The sequence below is a fragment of the Bos mutus genome, chromosome 2 (assembly GCF_027580195.1).
Source record: "Bos mutus isolate GX-2022 chromosome 2, NWIPB_WYAK_1.1, whole genome shotgun sequence".
NCBI classification, from domain to species: domain Eukaryota; kingdom Metazoa; phylum Chordata; class Mammalia; order Artiodactyla; family Bovidae; genus Bos; species Bos mutus.
The window spans coordinates 64606798-64624510 of NC_091618.1; the positions used below are offsets into that span (position 1 = coordinate 64606798).

The following is a 17713-nucleotide window of genomic DNA, read 5'->3' on the forward strand; positions in this document are numbered from 1 at the left end:
CTTGTATACAGCCACTTTCTTGATGAGTCTTCACATGACCTTTTCTCTATACGTGTGCAATCCCCATATCTCTTCTTAAAAGGACACCAGTTGATTAGACTACAGTCCCACCCTGATGGCCTCATTTAAACTTAATCACCTCTTCATAGTCCCTATCTGCATATATAGTCACATTCTGAGGTAATAGGGGTTAGTTAGAGCTTCAACTTAAAATTTTTTTTGTGGGGAGGGGGATACAGTTCAGCCCATGACAAATGTTAAAGATAAATCAGTGTCCACCAGAGGCTTTCTCTGTGATGTTCTGGGTTCTCAGAATCTGGCAGAGGCATGGATGACTTGGTGACAGATTTTCCTATGGTATCTTTAGAGCAGTGGCTCTGAAGTAGGGTCATGCTGGGGATCAAGAATAAAGTTGCCAGATAAAATACAGGATGCCCAGTTTAATCCGAGGCTTGGATAAATAGCTAATAGTTTTTTTTGGTACCTACACCAAAAAAAAAAAAAAACCAACAACTATCTGTTGTTTATCTGAAATTCAAATTGAACTGGGCATCCTGTATTTTTGTTTGCTAAATTTGGCAACCTACCCTGGGAAGAAAACAAAAGAGCTTCTCCTTACAGATATTCATTATCCAACAAATGAGAATGGTGGCTTTGCTAATAATATGTTAGACAGTGTGTGATATCTTAATAGTAACATATGCACATATGTTATAGCGTTATTCCTGTGGCTATGGGTTCAAAGCATTTTACTGATAAGGTTGCATAATCCAAGAGTTTGGAGAGTGGCCATGGACTGATAAGTATTGAATCCAGGTACTGGGTATGTGGGAGCTGGAGATTTTCCATAATGAAAGTTAAACAAGCAGTGGGGACACCGTGGCAGAGCCTCCTGCAGTCAGGCAAGATGGGGGTGCTTGTGGGTGTGGGGTTGCCCGAGACTGCAGTGCCTCTGTGTCCCCAGGCGTCTGGCCAAGTCCACCCTCCTGCTGATCCCCCTCTTTGGAATCCACTACATCATCTTCGCCTTCTCCCCCGAGGATGCCATGGAGATCCAGCTGTTTTTTGAATTGGCCCTTGGCTCATTCCAGGTAAGCTCCAGGGACGGCAACTTTAAGGTGAAAGGAGGCATTCTTTCTCCTTAGAGAGGCCAAAACCCAGTCTTCCCGAAGGCAGAGGAGTGCCTCATCTGGCAGAGACCCAAGAGAGGCAGGGGCAGGACCTCACTGTGCTGTGTGACCCTCAGTGGGTCCCAAGTTCCCCACCAGTCACGTGTCATATGGGGGTGGGAGATGCAACTCAGGAGAGAGAGGCTGACTCCAGGGAGGATAGAAGGGAATGTAACCCTGGTGCACTAGCTCACACAGCTCTCGGTAGTTAGAGACATGAGCTGAGCCATCACGGAGTGGAGGGGGCAAGAAGATGAGCATAGCGGAAGAGGAGGGTGGGGTGGAAGGCGGTGTAGAAGAATATCCTCATCTGCACACTGGGAAGTCCATAAAAAGCCCCAAGCTGAAAAATCCAGAAGTAACCACATCAGCACATTATGCCGAATCAGTCAGGAGAGTTCCAAGTCTGAAGAACAGGAAACAGGGGCAAGGAGGTCAGGAGGCTACTGTTTTTTTTTTTCTTTTCTTTCTTTTTGTTTTGGCGACAAGAGACATTTGACTCTCTGAAACAAATTACATACACAATCTACTAAAAATAAAAACCAACTTTAAAAAAAGGGGAAAAAGGGGAGAGGAGAAACGACATACCTACTAATTCAACAAGATGGTGTAGTTAAAAAATATAGTAAACCTATTTGGTCAGAAGGGACTTTTAACATGAATCCCAAACTTCACAATGTTATTTGTTTATTTACTCATAACTATCTCCTTCCAAAAATAATATGATGTAGCTTTCAGAGAAAACATACAAAGGACAAAAAATAAGCAGATGAGGGATCAGTGAATAAAGGAAGTAAAGCCAAAATTGAGTTCATACACAGAAACAAATTTGATGAAGTTCTCTAAAGAGGGGAGAAGTGTGTCATAAATTTTGGTCTGGAGCTTCCCGGTAGCCAAAGCAGAGGCAGAAACACACTCTGTTTCTGTTTCAAGACTTAGATGTAAGCAGCCTGGTTCCCAGGGAAAACCTAGAATTATAGTTTTGGGGCCTGAGAGAAATCTCTCCCAGTGGGTTTTCCTGAAGAAGCCAGCTTGTCATCAACACACAGACCATCCACAGAGACTTCCTCACCTGGGAAGGCCTTGACCTCAGGGTGAGGCTGGGTGCCTCCCTCATTCCTGGAGTTCTGTTCGGGACAGGGTGTGCCCAGGGTCATCTCCCCCTGTCCTGCTCAGGTTCCAGGGAAGACACATCACTGGGAACGCATTCCTGAGTGCAGTCTGGCCCTAACCCCTGCCTGCAGACCCCACCCCAGGGCTGTCCCGCTGCACTCTTCTGAGCCTCTTCTCTGCCCAAAGACTCTTGCCGGCACCCCAGACCCCTGGAGACCTAGTCTCTGTGTATAATCCATGAGCTTTTTCTCTGGATCAGGAAGTTTCCGTGTAACATGGGGGAAGGTTGGGCTCACCATGGCCCTTTTTATCAGGTGGGCGGGCTGTCCAAAGATGGGTGGAAGGTCTTGACCCACCTGACAGAATTGGGTAGTGACCCTGATGAGAACCTGGAGACCTAGGACTGCGTAGATGAGGACTTCCTGTCTCTGGAACTAGGCTTGTGGCTAGGGCTGCAGACTACACCCAATGGAAGGCCATTTGGCTCCTCTCTGGGGACGTGCTTATTAACAGAAAACCAAAAGCACTTTCCTAAATGTTCCCATAGGAATGTTTTAGTTCAGTTCAGTTCAGTCGCTCAGTCATGTCTGACTATTTGTGACCCTACGGACTGCAGCATGCCAGGCTTCCCTGTCCATCACCAACTCCCAGAGCTTACTCAGACTCATGTCTATTGAGTCGGTGATGCCATCCAACCATCTCATCCTCTGTCATCCCCTTCTCCTCCTGCTTCAACCTTTTCCAGCATCAGGGTCTTTTCAGATGAGTCAGTTCTTCGCATCAGGTGGCCAAAGTATTAGAATTTCAGCTTCAGCATCAGTCCTTCCAATGAAAATTCAGGACTGATTTCCTTTAGGATTGACTGGTTGGATCTCCTTGCAGTCCAAGGGACTCTCAAGAGTCTTCTCCAACACCACAGTTCAAAAGCATCAATTCTTCGGCGCTCAGCTTTCTTCATAGTCCAACTCTCACATCCATACATGACTACTGGAAAAACCATAGCTTTGACTAGATGGACCTTTGTTGGAAAAGTAATGTCTATGCTTTTTAATATGCTGTCTAGGTTGGTCATAGCTTTTTTTCCAAGGAGCAAGCATCTTTTAATTTCATGGCTGCAGTTACCACCTGCAGTGATTTTGGATCCCCCCAAAATAAAGTCTGTCACTGTTTCCATTGTTTTTTCCATTCTATTTGCCATGAAATGATGGGACAGGATGCCATGATTTCAGTTTTCTGAATATTGAGTTTTAAGCCAGCTTTTAAACTCTCCGCTTTCACTTTCATCAAGAGGCTGTTTAGTTCTTCTTCGCTTTCTGCCAAAAGGGTGGTGTCATCTGCGTATCTGAGGTTATTGATGTTTTTCCCAGAAATCTTGATTCCAGCTTGTGCTTTATTCCAGCCCATAGGAATGTTTACAAAGAAAAAAAAGATCTTTAAGGGTGTTTTTTTTAAAAAAAAGAACCACTGCTCAAATACAAACATATATATCATTTTATTATATTTTATACATATATAGTGATATAATAAATATTTTTTAAATTCTGTATTATGGAAATTTTTTCCACATACAAAAGTCAAATGAGCAATATAATGAACCTGCATATAGCCCTTACCCTTCTGTGACCTATCCTATTTCACCTCCATCCACTCCCCATCTCTCATCATTTTAAGCAAACTCAAGCCATCATGTTATTTCAAACGTAAACATTTTAGTATATACTTTCTGAAAGACAAGAACTTAAAGGACACACGCAGAACCACAATACCATTATCACCATCATATATTTCTAAAGACTGAAGTTTATTAGGGGCTTCCCTGGTGGCTGACAGTAAAAAATCCGCCTGTAGTACAGTAGATCTGGGTTCGTTCCCTGAGTTGGGACAATCTCCTGAAGAAGGGAATGGCTACCCACTCTAACAGTGTTGCCTGGAGAATCCCATGGACAGAGGAGCCCGACAGGCTACAGTCCACGGGGTTGCAGAGTCAGTTCCTCCTAATTATAGAAATACTTGCTTACTGAGGAAAATTTGGAAGTAAGGAGAAGTTAAAATAGAAAGGCAAATTCATCCAAACTCTTATAACCCAATGTAATAACCTCTGTTAAAATGGTGTGTTTACTTCTAAGTCTCCTTTCTATCCAAGAAGACATATACATGTACACACACTTACACACATGTAATTGAGATCATGATGTATGGTTTTTTAACCCTCCTTGTTATATTTAATTCTCTATCATTCCATCATGAAGATTTTTCCAGCTCACTAAAATTCTTCAGAGACTGCATTTGTAATGACTGTATAAAACTGGTATTTCCTAAACTTGTTGGCTGTGGGAGGCCACCCTCTACTTACCTGGGGCACATCTAACCTGCCCTCACCCAGGGCTCTGGCCCTCACTTGAACAGAGAGACTGTGTCTCAGCATCTCTGATGCTGGGAAACCCCGGTCCAGTGAGGGGAGCAGCCTGACCTCCAGCTCCAGGCCCACCAAAACCTGTGACTCAAGTCCCTCACCTGGAAGCAGGGATCCTCCCTGCCTACCTTCCAGAGATCTGGCAAGAATTAAGTGAAGCACCTGGAACCCAGAAGCCACGATTACATAGGCTAAGCTGTGGCCCAAATCCAGCTCTGGTTTATTGCAAAGCCTGCCTTTCATACTCTCTGACAGCAACTCCTAGTCATTGATGCCCATTTGAACCATCTGGGGCTCTTTCAGAGCTGCTGCTGATCCCACCCCAGACATTCGGATTTGGGGCACACAGTGCACCTGGGCCAGAACTCCCCAGTGATCCTCGTGTGCAGCCAAACGGAAACCACTGCCCTGAGTACATGTTCCTGCCCCGCCCCCATAGTCCCCATTTTGTATGACATCATCCATGTCTGAGACTCCAGAGCAGATCCTTCCAATTTGTCTCTAAAACTCTTGTTAGAATGCTGGGATCCCAGAGCAGTTCCGTGTATGAAACGCACTATAAAGGGGCTGGTTCATCCCTCTTTGGAGTCCTGTCCATGTCTTAAGTAGCCAGGAGCAGGCCTGGTTGGCACTGGGAGGAGGGGTTGGGCTACCTGCAGTCAGGGCTGTGGTACCCAGGCCTCTGTGGGGCAGGGTGCTCACCAGCCGAGGAGGCCTGAGGGCAGAGCCTATTAGGAAGGGCAGGCTGGCCTTCGAGGGTCCTTAGGTGAGCTGGACATCCAGACTGCTAGACCCTGTTCAAAGCTCATTGTTCCATACAAGACTTAGGCCTCAAATCCCACATCTCAGCCTGGAGTCCCTGCCTGGGGGGCTCCATGCCAGGATTCTGGGGATCCCATTGGGAAAAGAGGAGTCTGGATGCTGGAGAGGGAGGGTCCTGATAGGCACGATGCCCACCCCACCAGGGAACTTAAAAGCAAACGTAGCCCTGAGGCCTCTGACCTTGGAGATGTGAGTGGGGAGTCAGGCCTCCTGTTCGCTGGCTGAGACCTGCACTTGAGCTCTGTCAGACTTCAGTTGCATTAAGCAGAAGTTGCTAACTCAGCCGCAGGGACCAGGCAGGTCACTGGACTTAATAAGGGAGGCCTTCCAGGAGAAGCAGGGCTTGGTGACACCTGAGGCACGCCCATCCTGCCTGGAGCTGAGTAGGTGGAGCAGCCATGTGAACCCCTGGGCCTGAGTGGGCTCGTTTGCAGGACCAGCTGGAAATCTGGAGAGGTTTAAACAGGGATAGCTACTCAGATAGAAAGACAAATCTGTGACTGTGTGGTCAGAGCAGAGCTCTGGGCGGGATGGACAAGTCTCACATGCCACCGCTCCCTGCTTCTCCCAGATGGCCCACCTTACTAATTCCCATGACCTGCCTGGTCACCGAGGTTGAGTTAGCAGCCTCTATTCAGTGTAACGGAGAAGGCAATTGCAACCCACTCCAGTACTCTTGCCTGGAAAATCCCATGGATGGAGGAGCCTGGTAGGCTGCAGTCCATAGGGTCACTAAGAGTCGGACACGACTGAGCTACTTCACTTTTCACTTTCCTGCCTTGGAGAAGGAAATGGCAACCCACTCCAGTGTTCTTGCCTGGAGAATCCCAGGGATGGCAGAGCCTGGTGGGCTGCTGCTGTCTATGGGGTTGCACAGAGTCGGACACGACTGAAGCAACTTAGCAGCAGCAGCATTTAATGTAACTGACACCACCCTGGCGCAGGGCAACTCCCTGGACCTGGGGTCATTTTTGCCCCCAAGAGTCTCAGTCTGTGTGGGTGATGCCAGCACAGCTGGGTGCACTGCAAGGCCAGAAGAGGAAGCCCCTATTCCCTCTGGGGTAGCAGAAATGTGGTAAGGCTCTGGAATAGTCATGGGGAGAAGTGAGCCTGGGGCTAGTGATGAAAGGACCCCAGGGGACTAGGAGGCCGAATGCTGGAGCCCCGCACCAATCCCGTTGCCCCTGCTTCCTCCGCAGGGCCTGGTGGTGGCCGTCCTCTACTGCTTCCTCAATGGGGAGGTGAGTGTTCTAGGGTTGCTCTGCTGCCTGGGGAGCTCCCTTGTCATTGGATTGTGGTTCAGAAGGGCCACCTGGAAAGGGTGGCAGGGAGCGGGGTATGGTGTGGGTGGGGGAGACCAGGGCCTCCTGGCTCAAAATCTGTCTTCCAGGAGTCTGAGCTCACTTAACGGGAGCAACAGAATCACCCAGAGGCCTCGTTAAAACAACTGCTGGGTCCTACCTTGTTTCTAAACAGGCAAAAATGCATCCCTTAGGTCTGGGCTGGAGGCTGAGAATGTTTTAACAGGCACTCCAGGTGATTCTAACCCTCCAGCAAATTCAGGAAATGGAAAGTGCAGGCACCCCAACCCTAACAGAGGCTGCTGACTGCTGGTTGCCTGATGAGTGACCTCGGTCACTCCCCTGATCTGGGCCTCAGGCTTCCCATCTGTAAAGAGAGTAACTCTGGTGAAACGTCTGCCCCTCCGTCCTCAGAGACCTCCAAAGAGTGTGACTGCTGAGCAGGGTTGGGGGAGCTGCACACTTAACTTTCAGTCTCTGCGCTTGCCCAGAGCATCTGGGTCGGATCAGGAGGCTCCTGGCACAGAGGCCGTGCAGTTGACATTAGTTGAACATGGTACTGCATGCAAACAAACCCTTCCTGTGGCTGTCAATCATCTGGTTCACCCCACTTGAATGGGAGTAGCCTCTGATTTTTTTCCAAAAGTCAAGCATCAAACCTAGCCCCAAATGCTTTGCTGCTGCAGCTGGGGGTTGTGAAGGAAATTCCAAAGAGTAGCCCCCTGGTCCCTAGATGAGTTCTGAGCTACAGTGGCTTCGTGTGGACGTGTCCAATTGTCCCAGGTGACCATCTGGAGATTGTGGAACGATCACAGGCCCCTTCTTCAGGATAGGTTTGCTGAGGTTGCTGGTGAAAGGTCCCAAGGGAAAGGGGCCCCTCAGTATCTATGGATGTCAGGGCTGAAAATGGTAAATCTGAGTGGAGGGGAAAGCATGCCCTCCGGGCAGGAGTGGCAGAGCCTGTACTGAGGCCCCAGTGGAAAAAGCAGGACTCGGACAAAGATCGCCCTTCCCTCCTGACTGACTCCTGGTCTCCGGGGGCAGGTGCAGCTGGAAGTTCAGAAGAAGTGGCGGCAGTGGCACCTCCGTGAGCTCCCATTGCGGCCCGTGGCCCCCAGCTCCTCCTTCAGCAACGGCATCAAGGCCAGCACCTCGGAGCAGAGTCGGGCCACCCATAGGACCAGTGTCATCTGAGGCTGGTCACCCTAGGTCCTGAGGGCTGACCGCTGCAGTAGGAGAGCCTGCCTTTCTGCCGGATGCAGTGTGGTCTCTCCAGTGACTATTACACCCCTCCTTCTGGCCTTGGGGTGGGGTTGTGGTGATGATTCCTCAGAACTGATGGGGCCTGGGACAGCAAAAGGGCCTGGGATTCAGATCTGTTGAGTTTCCTGGAAAGAGTAGTTCAGGGGTCCCAGGAGAGGGCAGGGGAATAAATGGTAACTGGGATGAGACTTGGTGTTTGTCAGTCGTCTTGTCCTTGAGACGCAAGGTGGAGGATGATGTCCCTTGCTACTTTCTGGAGAAGGGGGCTTCCCTGACCTCCCTGCTCCAGTTTTCAGGAATAAGCTTAGAAGCCCAGTGAACCGGAAGATAGTGAAGAATAATGAAGCCTGGTGTGCTGCAGTCCATGGGGTCATAAAGAATCAGACATGACTTAGCAACTCAACAATAACCAGTGAACCAGAGAAATTGGCCTTGCCCTTGGCCTCCCCAGCCCTCATTGCAACTCAGCCATCCAGCTCTTACCCCGGGGCCTTCAAGACAACTCGAGGAAGTTACAGGGAACCTTTTAATGACCCTAACAAGGGATGAGGCACCCTGTTATTCCTGCTTTCAGTTATCTTTGGTAATGGTGGTTTAGACACTAAGTCATGTCTGACTCTTGCGACCCCATGGACGGTAGCCCATCAGGCTCCTCTGTCCATGGGATTCTCCAGGCAAGAATACTGAAGTGGGTTGCCATTTCCTTCTCGAGGATCTTCCCGACCCAGGGATCGAACCCAGGTCTCCTGCATTGCAGAAAGATTCTTTACCGACTTAGCTATGAGGGGAGCCCTCAATTATCTGTAGTACTGCAGCAAATGGGGCAGAAGAGAAACTGGTTCACCAAGGTCCTGTGACTTGACCAAGATACCCAGCTGGAAGTGGCAGCTCAGTGCAGGACTTTTGATTTTAAATCCCCAGGCTCGCTCCAAGGCTGTCTGTCTTCCCTGCTCCCAGGTCGGGATGAATGGGGGCCTGTCTCCCTGTCCTACTGGGAATTTTCATCTTATCCTTAACTCTCTGGATCTCAGTTCCCTCGCATATCAGCATTCCTTCTCTGCTGGACATGTGAAGATTAAAGGACTGAATATTTGAACCTTTTTACAAAGCACTGCCTACATGCTCAGGGAAAGCAGTGCTCAGGGAAAGCATTCGGGACAGGAGCAGAGGTGACCCCTCCCCCCAGAGTAGAGGGAAGGGCATCTTGCTGGTGGGTGGGCCCAGCTCTAGTCCTGGCTTTGGGTGACCTGGACAAGTGGCCCTGGCCCCCAACTTCTGCATCTCACCCCTGCAGACAAAGAGGTCACCCTCTCTCACCTCATAGACCGCCCCTGGGGTGAAAAGGCCAGCTTGCCCATTTTCCAGGGCTAAGAATACATGTCAGCCTGTATGGTTGATATAACTTTCTCCGGAGACCCCCATGAACTCTGCATCTTCGAATCAAGAAAAAAAATCACGAGGTATAGGCACCCAGAAAGAGGACCTGGCAGGCAGAAACCCAAACCTCATGAGGCCAGAATGAACCAGGGAAGGCCTGAGCTCATCAGGTCAGGGAGGGGCACGGGGCTAGTATAGAATGAAATAGGCTGAGGGTGGGGAAAAAAAACCCCGCCTACTGGGCAGAAAAGGGACTGAAAAGGGGGCAATTTAATGCACAAAAATATAAAGCGGCCAGCAAGGGTGGAAATCTTCATTGGTTCCTGTCTCCTTCACCTGCAGGCCCCTGTATCTAGGCTGGTTGTTAATCATTATCCAAGGTTTGGCCAGTTCCCTGTACCCCGTGGAGTCCAGATACGTGCTCTCTGGAGTGTGTTCTAGGATCAAAAATGGTACTCTGAGGCTATCTGGCCCTGACCAAAGATGGATGCACATGCTATGTCAGAGATCCATTCATCACGTGCTCAGTTGTGTCCAACTCTTTGCAACACCATGGACTGTAGCTGCCAGGCTCCTCTGTCCATGAGGATTTTCCAGGCAAGAATACTGGAGTGGTTTACCATTTCCTCCTTCAGGAGATCTTCCCAACCCAAGGATCAAGTCTCCTGCATTGGCAGGTGGATTCTTTACTGCTTGAGCCATCGGGGAAGTCCCTACATCAAGAGGACATATTATAAGTTAGGCAGCTCTCCTGGAAGGGCTTCAGGCAGTACTCACAAGGAGAGTCCTCAGAGGGACAGCCAGCTGCTGGAAGCAGGGGGTTATCCTGGGATTTTGAGGCACCCCTAAAGGGCAGGGTTCAAATAAAGTCAAATGGTTTGAAAGCCTACTATATGCAAGCAATCCTGAACTCTGCTTCCCTGGCATGACCAAAGCTAAAGCAGGGAAAATGCAAAGGCCCTTTGAGCTGGTGGTAGAAAGTCTTAGGCACTAAGTGGACACCCTTTGCTGGAAGGATGATTCACTCCTAGTGTCCCAGGAGGCCCAGGGACCCTACAGCCCACATCCCAGCAGGTCAATAAAACAGGTGTGAACTGTGCTTCCCTGTGCAGCCGGCCTGGGCTGCAGTGACCTGCAGTGACCTGAGCTGCTTCCTGGTCTATTCCCATCCCAGGAAGGGTTCAAGTAAAGGTTTTCAAATATGTTTATTCTTGTAAAATCAACATCCTATATAACATGGCTGTGGATAAACTGGTGCAGTTGGTGGCATGGAGGCTCCCACCTGACCTCTGGGCTGCAGACCAGCTGCAAAGACCCCTGGACCACTGGCCCAAACATACCAAGGCCAAGAGGCATCAATTTGAATGTCACATGCTGGAATTAGAAAAGTCTCATCTTTTCCACCCCTCGCACTGCACAGCATGTGAGACTCAGTTCCCCAACCAGGGATCTAACCCGTGTCCCCTGCGTTGGAAGCCCAGAGAGTCTTAACCACTGGATCACCAGGGAAGTCTGGAAAAGTCCCTTCATAGGCAGGCTTTCCCGTAACTTGATGTCCTTGGAGGAGGTCCTAAACTTTTGTAGGCAGGCCCCAGGGATGCATGCTGTTGTTGATGTGGGTGATGCTGTTGATGTGCAGGCCACTGATACCATTCAGGAAGAGAAGGAAGGAAGCTGTGAAGTCGCTCCAGAACATCAGGGTGAGGCCCAAGAGCGTGACCTGGCTCCTGAGAAGGACCAGGAAGCTCAGGAGGCCCCCAAAGGAGAGAATGAATGAGATGAGTAGGAGGGTGGAGCCCATAGCCCACTTCCGCCAAGCGAGGGAGTCCTCGCACACCTGGGACACTATGAGAAACTCCAGGCCAAAGATGGCGACCACCACAGCCAAGGTGGCCACGATGCGGGCCACAACCAGGCCCGAGGCCAGCCAGGGCACCTGGGTCTGACTCAGGTCTCGGAGGCAGTGCAACTCCGTCTGGTTGGAGGCAGTGCAGAAGCGCCACAGTCCAAAGAGGTGGTCACCTGCCAGGAGCCATTCGCCATCGCAGATGGAGATGGAGGAGAGGACCACAGCCAGGGACGTACACAGGGTGATGAGGGCTCGGGTGAAGGACTCAAAGAAGGACCGGTGGGGCCCCCTTTGGCCCAGCAGCCTCTGTGCCTGGAAGACAGCATGGGGCAACATGTCAGGGAGGGCCCCCTGCCACACCCCACCAGCCTCTTCAGGGAGGACTCACAACATGCGGTTCAGATTCCCACTGCCACTGGAACCCTTCTCCCATCCAGCCTGCTCCCGGCCCACCCTCCATTCAAGACCTATAAGCATTGTCTGTGGATCCAGTTATTTATCAGGTAAAGAGTTCCCTGCCCTTTCTTTAATGATTTTATAATGAATAAAAAGCCCAAATTCCATTTGCCTGTCTATACTCTTTAGCCCGTTCTGAAGTCAGAAAACCTGTTTGACCTGGCTGTTGTGACCTTGAGCCAGCAGGCAGCCTTGGTTTCTTTATATGCAAAACAAGAACACTACACAGAGTTATTAGCACATCAGTGATGGTTTCCTCCCCTGGCTCCTGGTCTCCCCTAGTTTCATCCAAATCTGTACCTTCTGAACTTGCCAGGACCCAGGTGCTCAGTGATGTTTGCACTTTACCCTTTAGTCTGGCTTAGCCTGTACCCCACCCAGAACATGCCACCACTAAGTGTTCCAGCAGCTTCTGGGGTTGGAAGGGGAGTCCCTGGGGCTCCCCTTCAGTCTCTGGTTTCAGCCCTGAAAAGTGCACTGTCCTCTCTCCTGGCAGCCTGGGCCAAGCGCCCAGTGAGGTGTCTCTTGTTACAACCCTGAGGCACCCTCCAGTCACGGTCCCCCAACCCAGAAGCAAAAGGAATGCTTCAAAGAGTAGCAGGCCTTAGATGGCCCACAAGCCCTCCCAGAGCATCCTCCCCACCACCCTGTTCAGGCACACGGCCCTCTTCCCATGCCGAGGACAAACCTAGAACTTTCTTCCTCACCTACTGGCTCTTCTACTTGAAAGGCTCTTCTGGCTGCCCCCCTTTCTCCATTCTTCATATCTCGACTGAAACAGCTCTGTAACCACCCAACGCAGAAGGGACTCTCTCTGGTCACTCTCAGAGGAACCGTTCTGGCAAGTTACCTATTTCTGTCTGAATAGTGGTTGTGTGTTATTGACTGTCTCACTCGGAGACTGAGGTCTCCAGGAGGCCAGGGCCTTTCCCTAGCACCTGGCACTGTGCTCAAGAGCCATGAGATAAATGAAGGTCAAGTTTGCAACCACTGCCACTTTCACCCGAAGCTCCCTTTAAGCCATCCCCTGCCCAGTTCTAAATTATGTCCTTTACAGTGAGTGTGGAAGCAGCCCAGGTTACACCTTGGTTTGGGAGGTAAGCAAAGCGGAAAACTCAAAACTAGCGTGATGATCACTGCTAGGGAAACCAACCAAAAGGGGACTCTAGGGTCAGCCCTACCCACGTGCAAACGGAGGCTTCCAGAGGCAGGCCTGGGCCACCCTTTCAGTGAGGGGCAGAAAACAAGGTCACGCTCCTGGGAGACCCTGTGGTCAGAGCCCCAGCAGGAACATCAGGCTGCCTGCTAACCTGCCCACCTTAGCAGCCCCAGGGGTACAGGAAAGAATCCTGTTTGCTTTCAGCACTTCTGCCTAAGTTAGGATCCCATTTCACCCTTAAACCCGAGTCTGGACTTCCCTGGTGGTACAGTGGATAAGAATCTGCTTGCCAATGCAGGGGACAAGCATTCAATCCCCGGTCTTGGACAGTTCCACATGCCAGAAGAACTAAGCCCGAGTGCCACAATTAAGCCTAGAGCCCGTGCTCCACAAGAGAAGTTACTGCAATGAGATGCCTGGGCACCGTGATCAAGAATAGCCTCTAGGCTCGCCACCACTTAAAAAAAAGAAGGAATAGCTGCTTTTTCATTAAAAAAAAAAAGGAACAAACTAGTCTGGTGGAGTAGGAAACTTCATGGGGGGTATGCAAAGATGGCAACTGTCACAGAGGCCAAGGGACCTGCCCAAGAGCATTGACCTACGTCACAGTAAAGCCTGGCATAGCGGCTCAACAGCTGTATCATGTGCGGGGGTTGGGGTGGGGATGCATGCTACCAATAAATACTGACTTGGGCCATCGTGTGAGGGGCTCAGTATGATGGTGAGGAAAAGGAGTGGAGGGGACTGAGGGACACCCAAGGACACCGATGCAGATCCAGACATAAAGGCAGCCTGGTGTGCTGTAAAGAGCATTCAGGAGGGAGTCTAGGCTGTGGTTCTCAAACCATGTCTCCTTGTCTCTTAGCAGGGGCAGGGGGCCCCTCACTTCAACCCATCAGATCTCTTTTTCCTGCCAGAGCCACTGGGAATCTGAGTCTGTACTGGATTTCAATAGAAAATTTAGCTCTACTGCTAGGAAAACCAAGGGAGCTTTGAAACCTCTGATTACAAACCACAAAGGTGTTTGTCTTTGCAACAAGGTTTATTAGCCCCCTTGACTCTTGTTTCTCATCTACATTCTGTAGGGTTAGTGACCGCTGCAGGAAAGCATAGCCATGAAGGCACCTCGCGAGGTTATAACACCCCTAGAGGTTGTTAAGTTTGTAGGATGGGAAAACCCCAGACGCAGGCAACAAGTCACAAGAATACAGCACCCAGAGGCCTTTTGACCTTGGACATCACACTGTCTGGAGAAAAAGCACATGCCGTCCTGTGCTCAGCCCCACCTGTCCTGGGCACAGATTGGACTTTAATCTCTAGGCTCTCAGACATTCAGAAAGACAGCTGACATCAGGTCATTTTCCCCCTCCCATCCCAAAGTAGGGCATCATTCAAACTCTGACACCAATAAAACTCCCAAGGATTAAATGAGATTATGTATATAAAGATGCTTGGCACATGAGCAGTCCTGATTTACCACAGCCTAGTCCTAATATTAGGAATAGTAAGGTATCTTGAGTCCTCATTCCCTACCACTGCCCCCCACACCTGAGCTTTGAGCCATCTAAGGCCTGAAATCCTCTCCTGGAGGGCAGTTGAGCCTCACCATGGTCAGTGGAAGGTTTGTGGACCACCCAGGATGAGGGCAGTTGAGCCCTGTCCCTGATACTGCCCTGCCCAGCTCTGTGACCTTGGGCAAGTCACTTTAGTCTCAGGGCCTGGACTTGCTCCACTAAAAAAAAAAAAAAAAAAGGAAGAGGCATTTTCCCTTTTCATCCAGCTCCCTGAATGATTTCTAGTGACCTGTAGAACAGTGTCACTTGACACTCTTGGGCTGCTGAGTCCACTGCCAAGATCCTGTCTTCCTCTACAACTCAGGACCCCATCTGATTCCATCCACCCCTAAGTAGACACTCTGGGCTGCTCACTACTCATTCTTCACATTACCCCTCCCTCCTTATTTGCCCCAACCCCCGACTGCTCACTTAGCCCAAGGCCAGGTCAGGCCCTTCTCCTCATCAGCTGGAAATCCATCTGTGCTCAGCCACTGAGTCGCATCCCACTCTTTGGGACCTCACTGATTGTAGCCAGGCTCCTCTGTCCCTGTGATTCTCTAGGCAAGAGTACTGGAATGGGTTGCCATTTCAGTACTGGAATGAGCTTCCCCCACCCGGGATCAACCTGGGTCTCCTGATGGGCAGGTGGATTTTTTTTTTTTTAACCACTGAGCCACACAGAAAATCCCTTCTACAGCTTCCTAAACAGTAAGCCCATTCACGCCAGCATGACCCGAGGACACTGGTCAGAGAGGTACAGGAGCCAGTCTGCTTGGTTTTTAGCTCTTTGACAAGTTATTTATCCCTGGAGATAACTAGTCCTGCTTCTGCCCTCGTGGTGGAACTGAACCGAGTTCTGAACACCGCAACTGCATAGAACAGTCCCAAGCCTGTGGTTCAGTGTTAAGTGCTCCTAAGTGTCAGCGACTGTCTTCAAACACAGCCCGCGCCCCCAACCCCGCCCTGCCAGCCGACAGTAGCGCTCCAGGGTTTTAACTTCATCTTTTCCGCCCACCCCCAACCCCCTTCTCCATCCTTTGCTAAAAATCAAGTCCTTCAACCTGGCTACCAGTCTTCCTGCCCCTCCCAGCCCGGCAAGAAGCTCTCCCCCAGCCCTTAATCCTGTCGCAGTTTCTAATCTAGCACTCACTTCCCCGGACCCATCTAAATCCTGTTTGCAAGTTCTCTCCCCAGCTGGGCCGCCGGCTCTTCGAGGCGGGACCACACCAGATCCCACCCTCCACGCAGAAGGTCCGGAGGCAGATCGGTCGGGACTTCAGATTATGCCCAGAACAGTAGGGAGTAACTCGCTGCATCCCGCTCTCGGGCTGCTGAATCCCAGCCGCAGGAGGTTTGCGGGCGGCTTGTGGGTGGAGTTTCTCCTGTTCGGGCCAAGTCTGGCTCTCACTCGCTTCTGGGGCTGAGCTGGCCGCCACCTCCAGGTCACTTCACCTGAGCCTCAGTCTCCGAATCTGTAAACTGGGCGGAGCTCTGGGGTCAGTGCTGTGGCGCTCTGAGCGCTCGCGGGCTGAGTTTGCCGGGCTCTGACCGCCAGGACCATCAGGTCGGGACACGCGTGGGCGGGACGCGTCCGCTATGGAGGCTCGGCTGCCGGGTAGGAGAATTGTACTCCAGAGGGGCGGAGGGAGACGGGCAGGTTCTCCAGCAAACGCCTCGCATCACTGGGAAACCTCATCTCTGCAATGCCGGCCCCTCACCTCACTACAGTCTGTTTCCAGGTTTCCGCGCGTCCCAGCGAATCCACCCCCGTCCCCGTCCCCCCAAAAGTCAATTTTGCGGAGGGGAGATGGTATTTTTGGCCTGGGTTCAGGAAAGTTCTGGCTTCCCGAGACATGCCTTCTCCTCTGAGGAGCGAACCTCACTCTACAAGTGGATTCCATCCATTCTTTGCCCCCAAAGCGCCCCCTTTTAAGAGGGACCCTTCTGTTAAACCTAACCGATGGAAACAGAGAACCCCAAAGAGAAGTAAGACAACCCCCCGACCCCGAGACTTTTGGGAGCCTCGGGTGTGCAAAGGACCCAAGCGACAAGACCGAGCCACAGAACAGTGCTGGGGTGGAAGAGTGGTCCGAGGTGGCTTCCTGACTATCCCTCGGACCCTGGCAGGGCACTCCTACCGCTCTCACCGCGGCCGCTCGCTCACCTGAACGCCGAGGGCTGTCATCCTGCACCCGGGCTCTTCGCGAACTCCCGCCAGCTGCCTCCACGATCCCTAGCGCAGATCTGCTGAGGCAGACCCTCGCGGCTTGGGAATTTTCTTCTCAGGGGGCGGCGCCGGGGCGCAGGGTGGGTCGGAGGGCGGGGCGGGAGAAGGGCGGAGCGGGGAAGGGAAGGGAGGGGAGGGGCGGCGAGGAGAGGGAGGGGCGGCGAGGAGAGGGAGGGGCGGCGAGGTGACGGGGGACGGGGAGGAGACGGGGGACGGGGAGGAGAGGGAGGGGCGGCGAGGAGACTGGGGACTGGGAGGAGACTGGGGACGGGGAGGAGACTGGGGACGGGGAGGAGAGGGAGGGGCGGCGAGGAGACGGTGGATGAGGAGGAGAGGGAGGGGCGGGGAGGGGCCCTGGGTATCAGCAAGCTGCTGGCCGGGCTGCTGGCGGGGCTGCTGGCGGGGCTGCTCCCCCCCGCCGGGGCCCCTGGGTGGACGCTGAATCAGCAGGGCCGCGGGAAGGAGCCACCGGGGAGGTGTGGGAGGCCAGGACACGGCCTAGAAGCGTAGGCTGGGGCTGCGGACCCGCGAAGTCCGGGCCTGGAATTATTCCCTCGCTCTGAGGACTGCTGTGCGCCCGCCACCGATTTCCCAACGGCCAGGACAGCGCAGGCGGAAGGCCAGAGACCCAGGACCGGATTCAGCCCCAGCGTGTCCACCTGAGCGTCAGGGGAGGCAGAGGCGTCTAGACCGCAGCGCCCGCCTGGGCTTTGCGGCTTCCAGCACCTTGTACTGTGTGATCCCGGGCTCTTGTTTTTGTCTCTGTTATTCAGTCGCTAAGTTGTGTTTGATTCTTTGCGACTGGACGGACTGCAGCACGGCAGGCTTCCCTGTCCATCACCACCTCCCAGAGTTTGCTCAAACTCATGTCCATTGAGTCGATGACTCCATCCAACCATCTCATCCTCTGTCGCCGCCTCCTTCTACCTTCAATCTTTCTTAGCATCAGGGTCTTTTCCAGTGAGTCGGCTTTTCTCATCAGATGGTCAAAGCATTGGAGCTTCCTCA

The 17713-nt window shown here is 51.8% G+C and overlaps 2 protein-coding genes across 2 annotated transcripts in view; one reads left to right on the top strand and one right to left on the bottom strand.

The window, feature by feature from the left end:
* Positions 1-10506, top strand: part of SCTR (secretin receptor) — a 76994-nt gene extending 66488 nt beyond the window's left edge. Inside the window, exons 11-13 of the mRNA XM_070389329.1 lie at positions 965-1091; positions 6717-6758; positions 7863-10506. Coding sequence (XP_070245430.1) covers positions 965-1091; positions 6717-6758; positions 7863-8012 — 319 coding nt within the window. The 3' untranslated portion in view covers positions 8013-10506. The remainder of the gene's footprint in view (positions 1-964; positions 1092-6716; positions 6759-7862) is intronic.
* A 142-nt stretch (positions 10507-10648) lies between these two features.
* Positions 10649-16795, bottom strand: TMEM37 (transmembrane protein 37). The gene is made up of 2 exons (XM_005910803.3): positions 16643-16795; positions 10649-11619 (listed from the first exon to the last, which is right to left on the bottom strand). The coding sequence occupies exons 1-2, from the start codon at positions 16661-16663 to the stop codon at positions 11029-11031; spliced, it is 612 nt and encodes a 203-aa protein (XP_005910865.1). The 5' UTR covers positions 16664-16795; the 3' UTR covers positions 10649-11028.
* Positions 16796-17713: the final 918 nt, after the last annotated feature.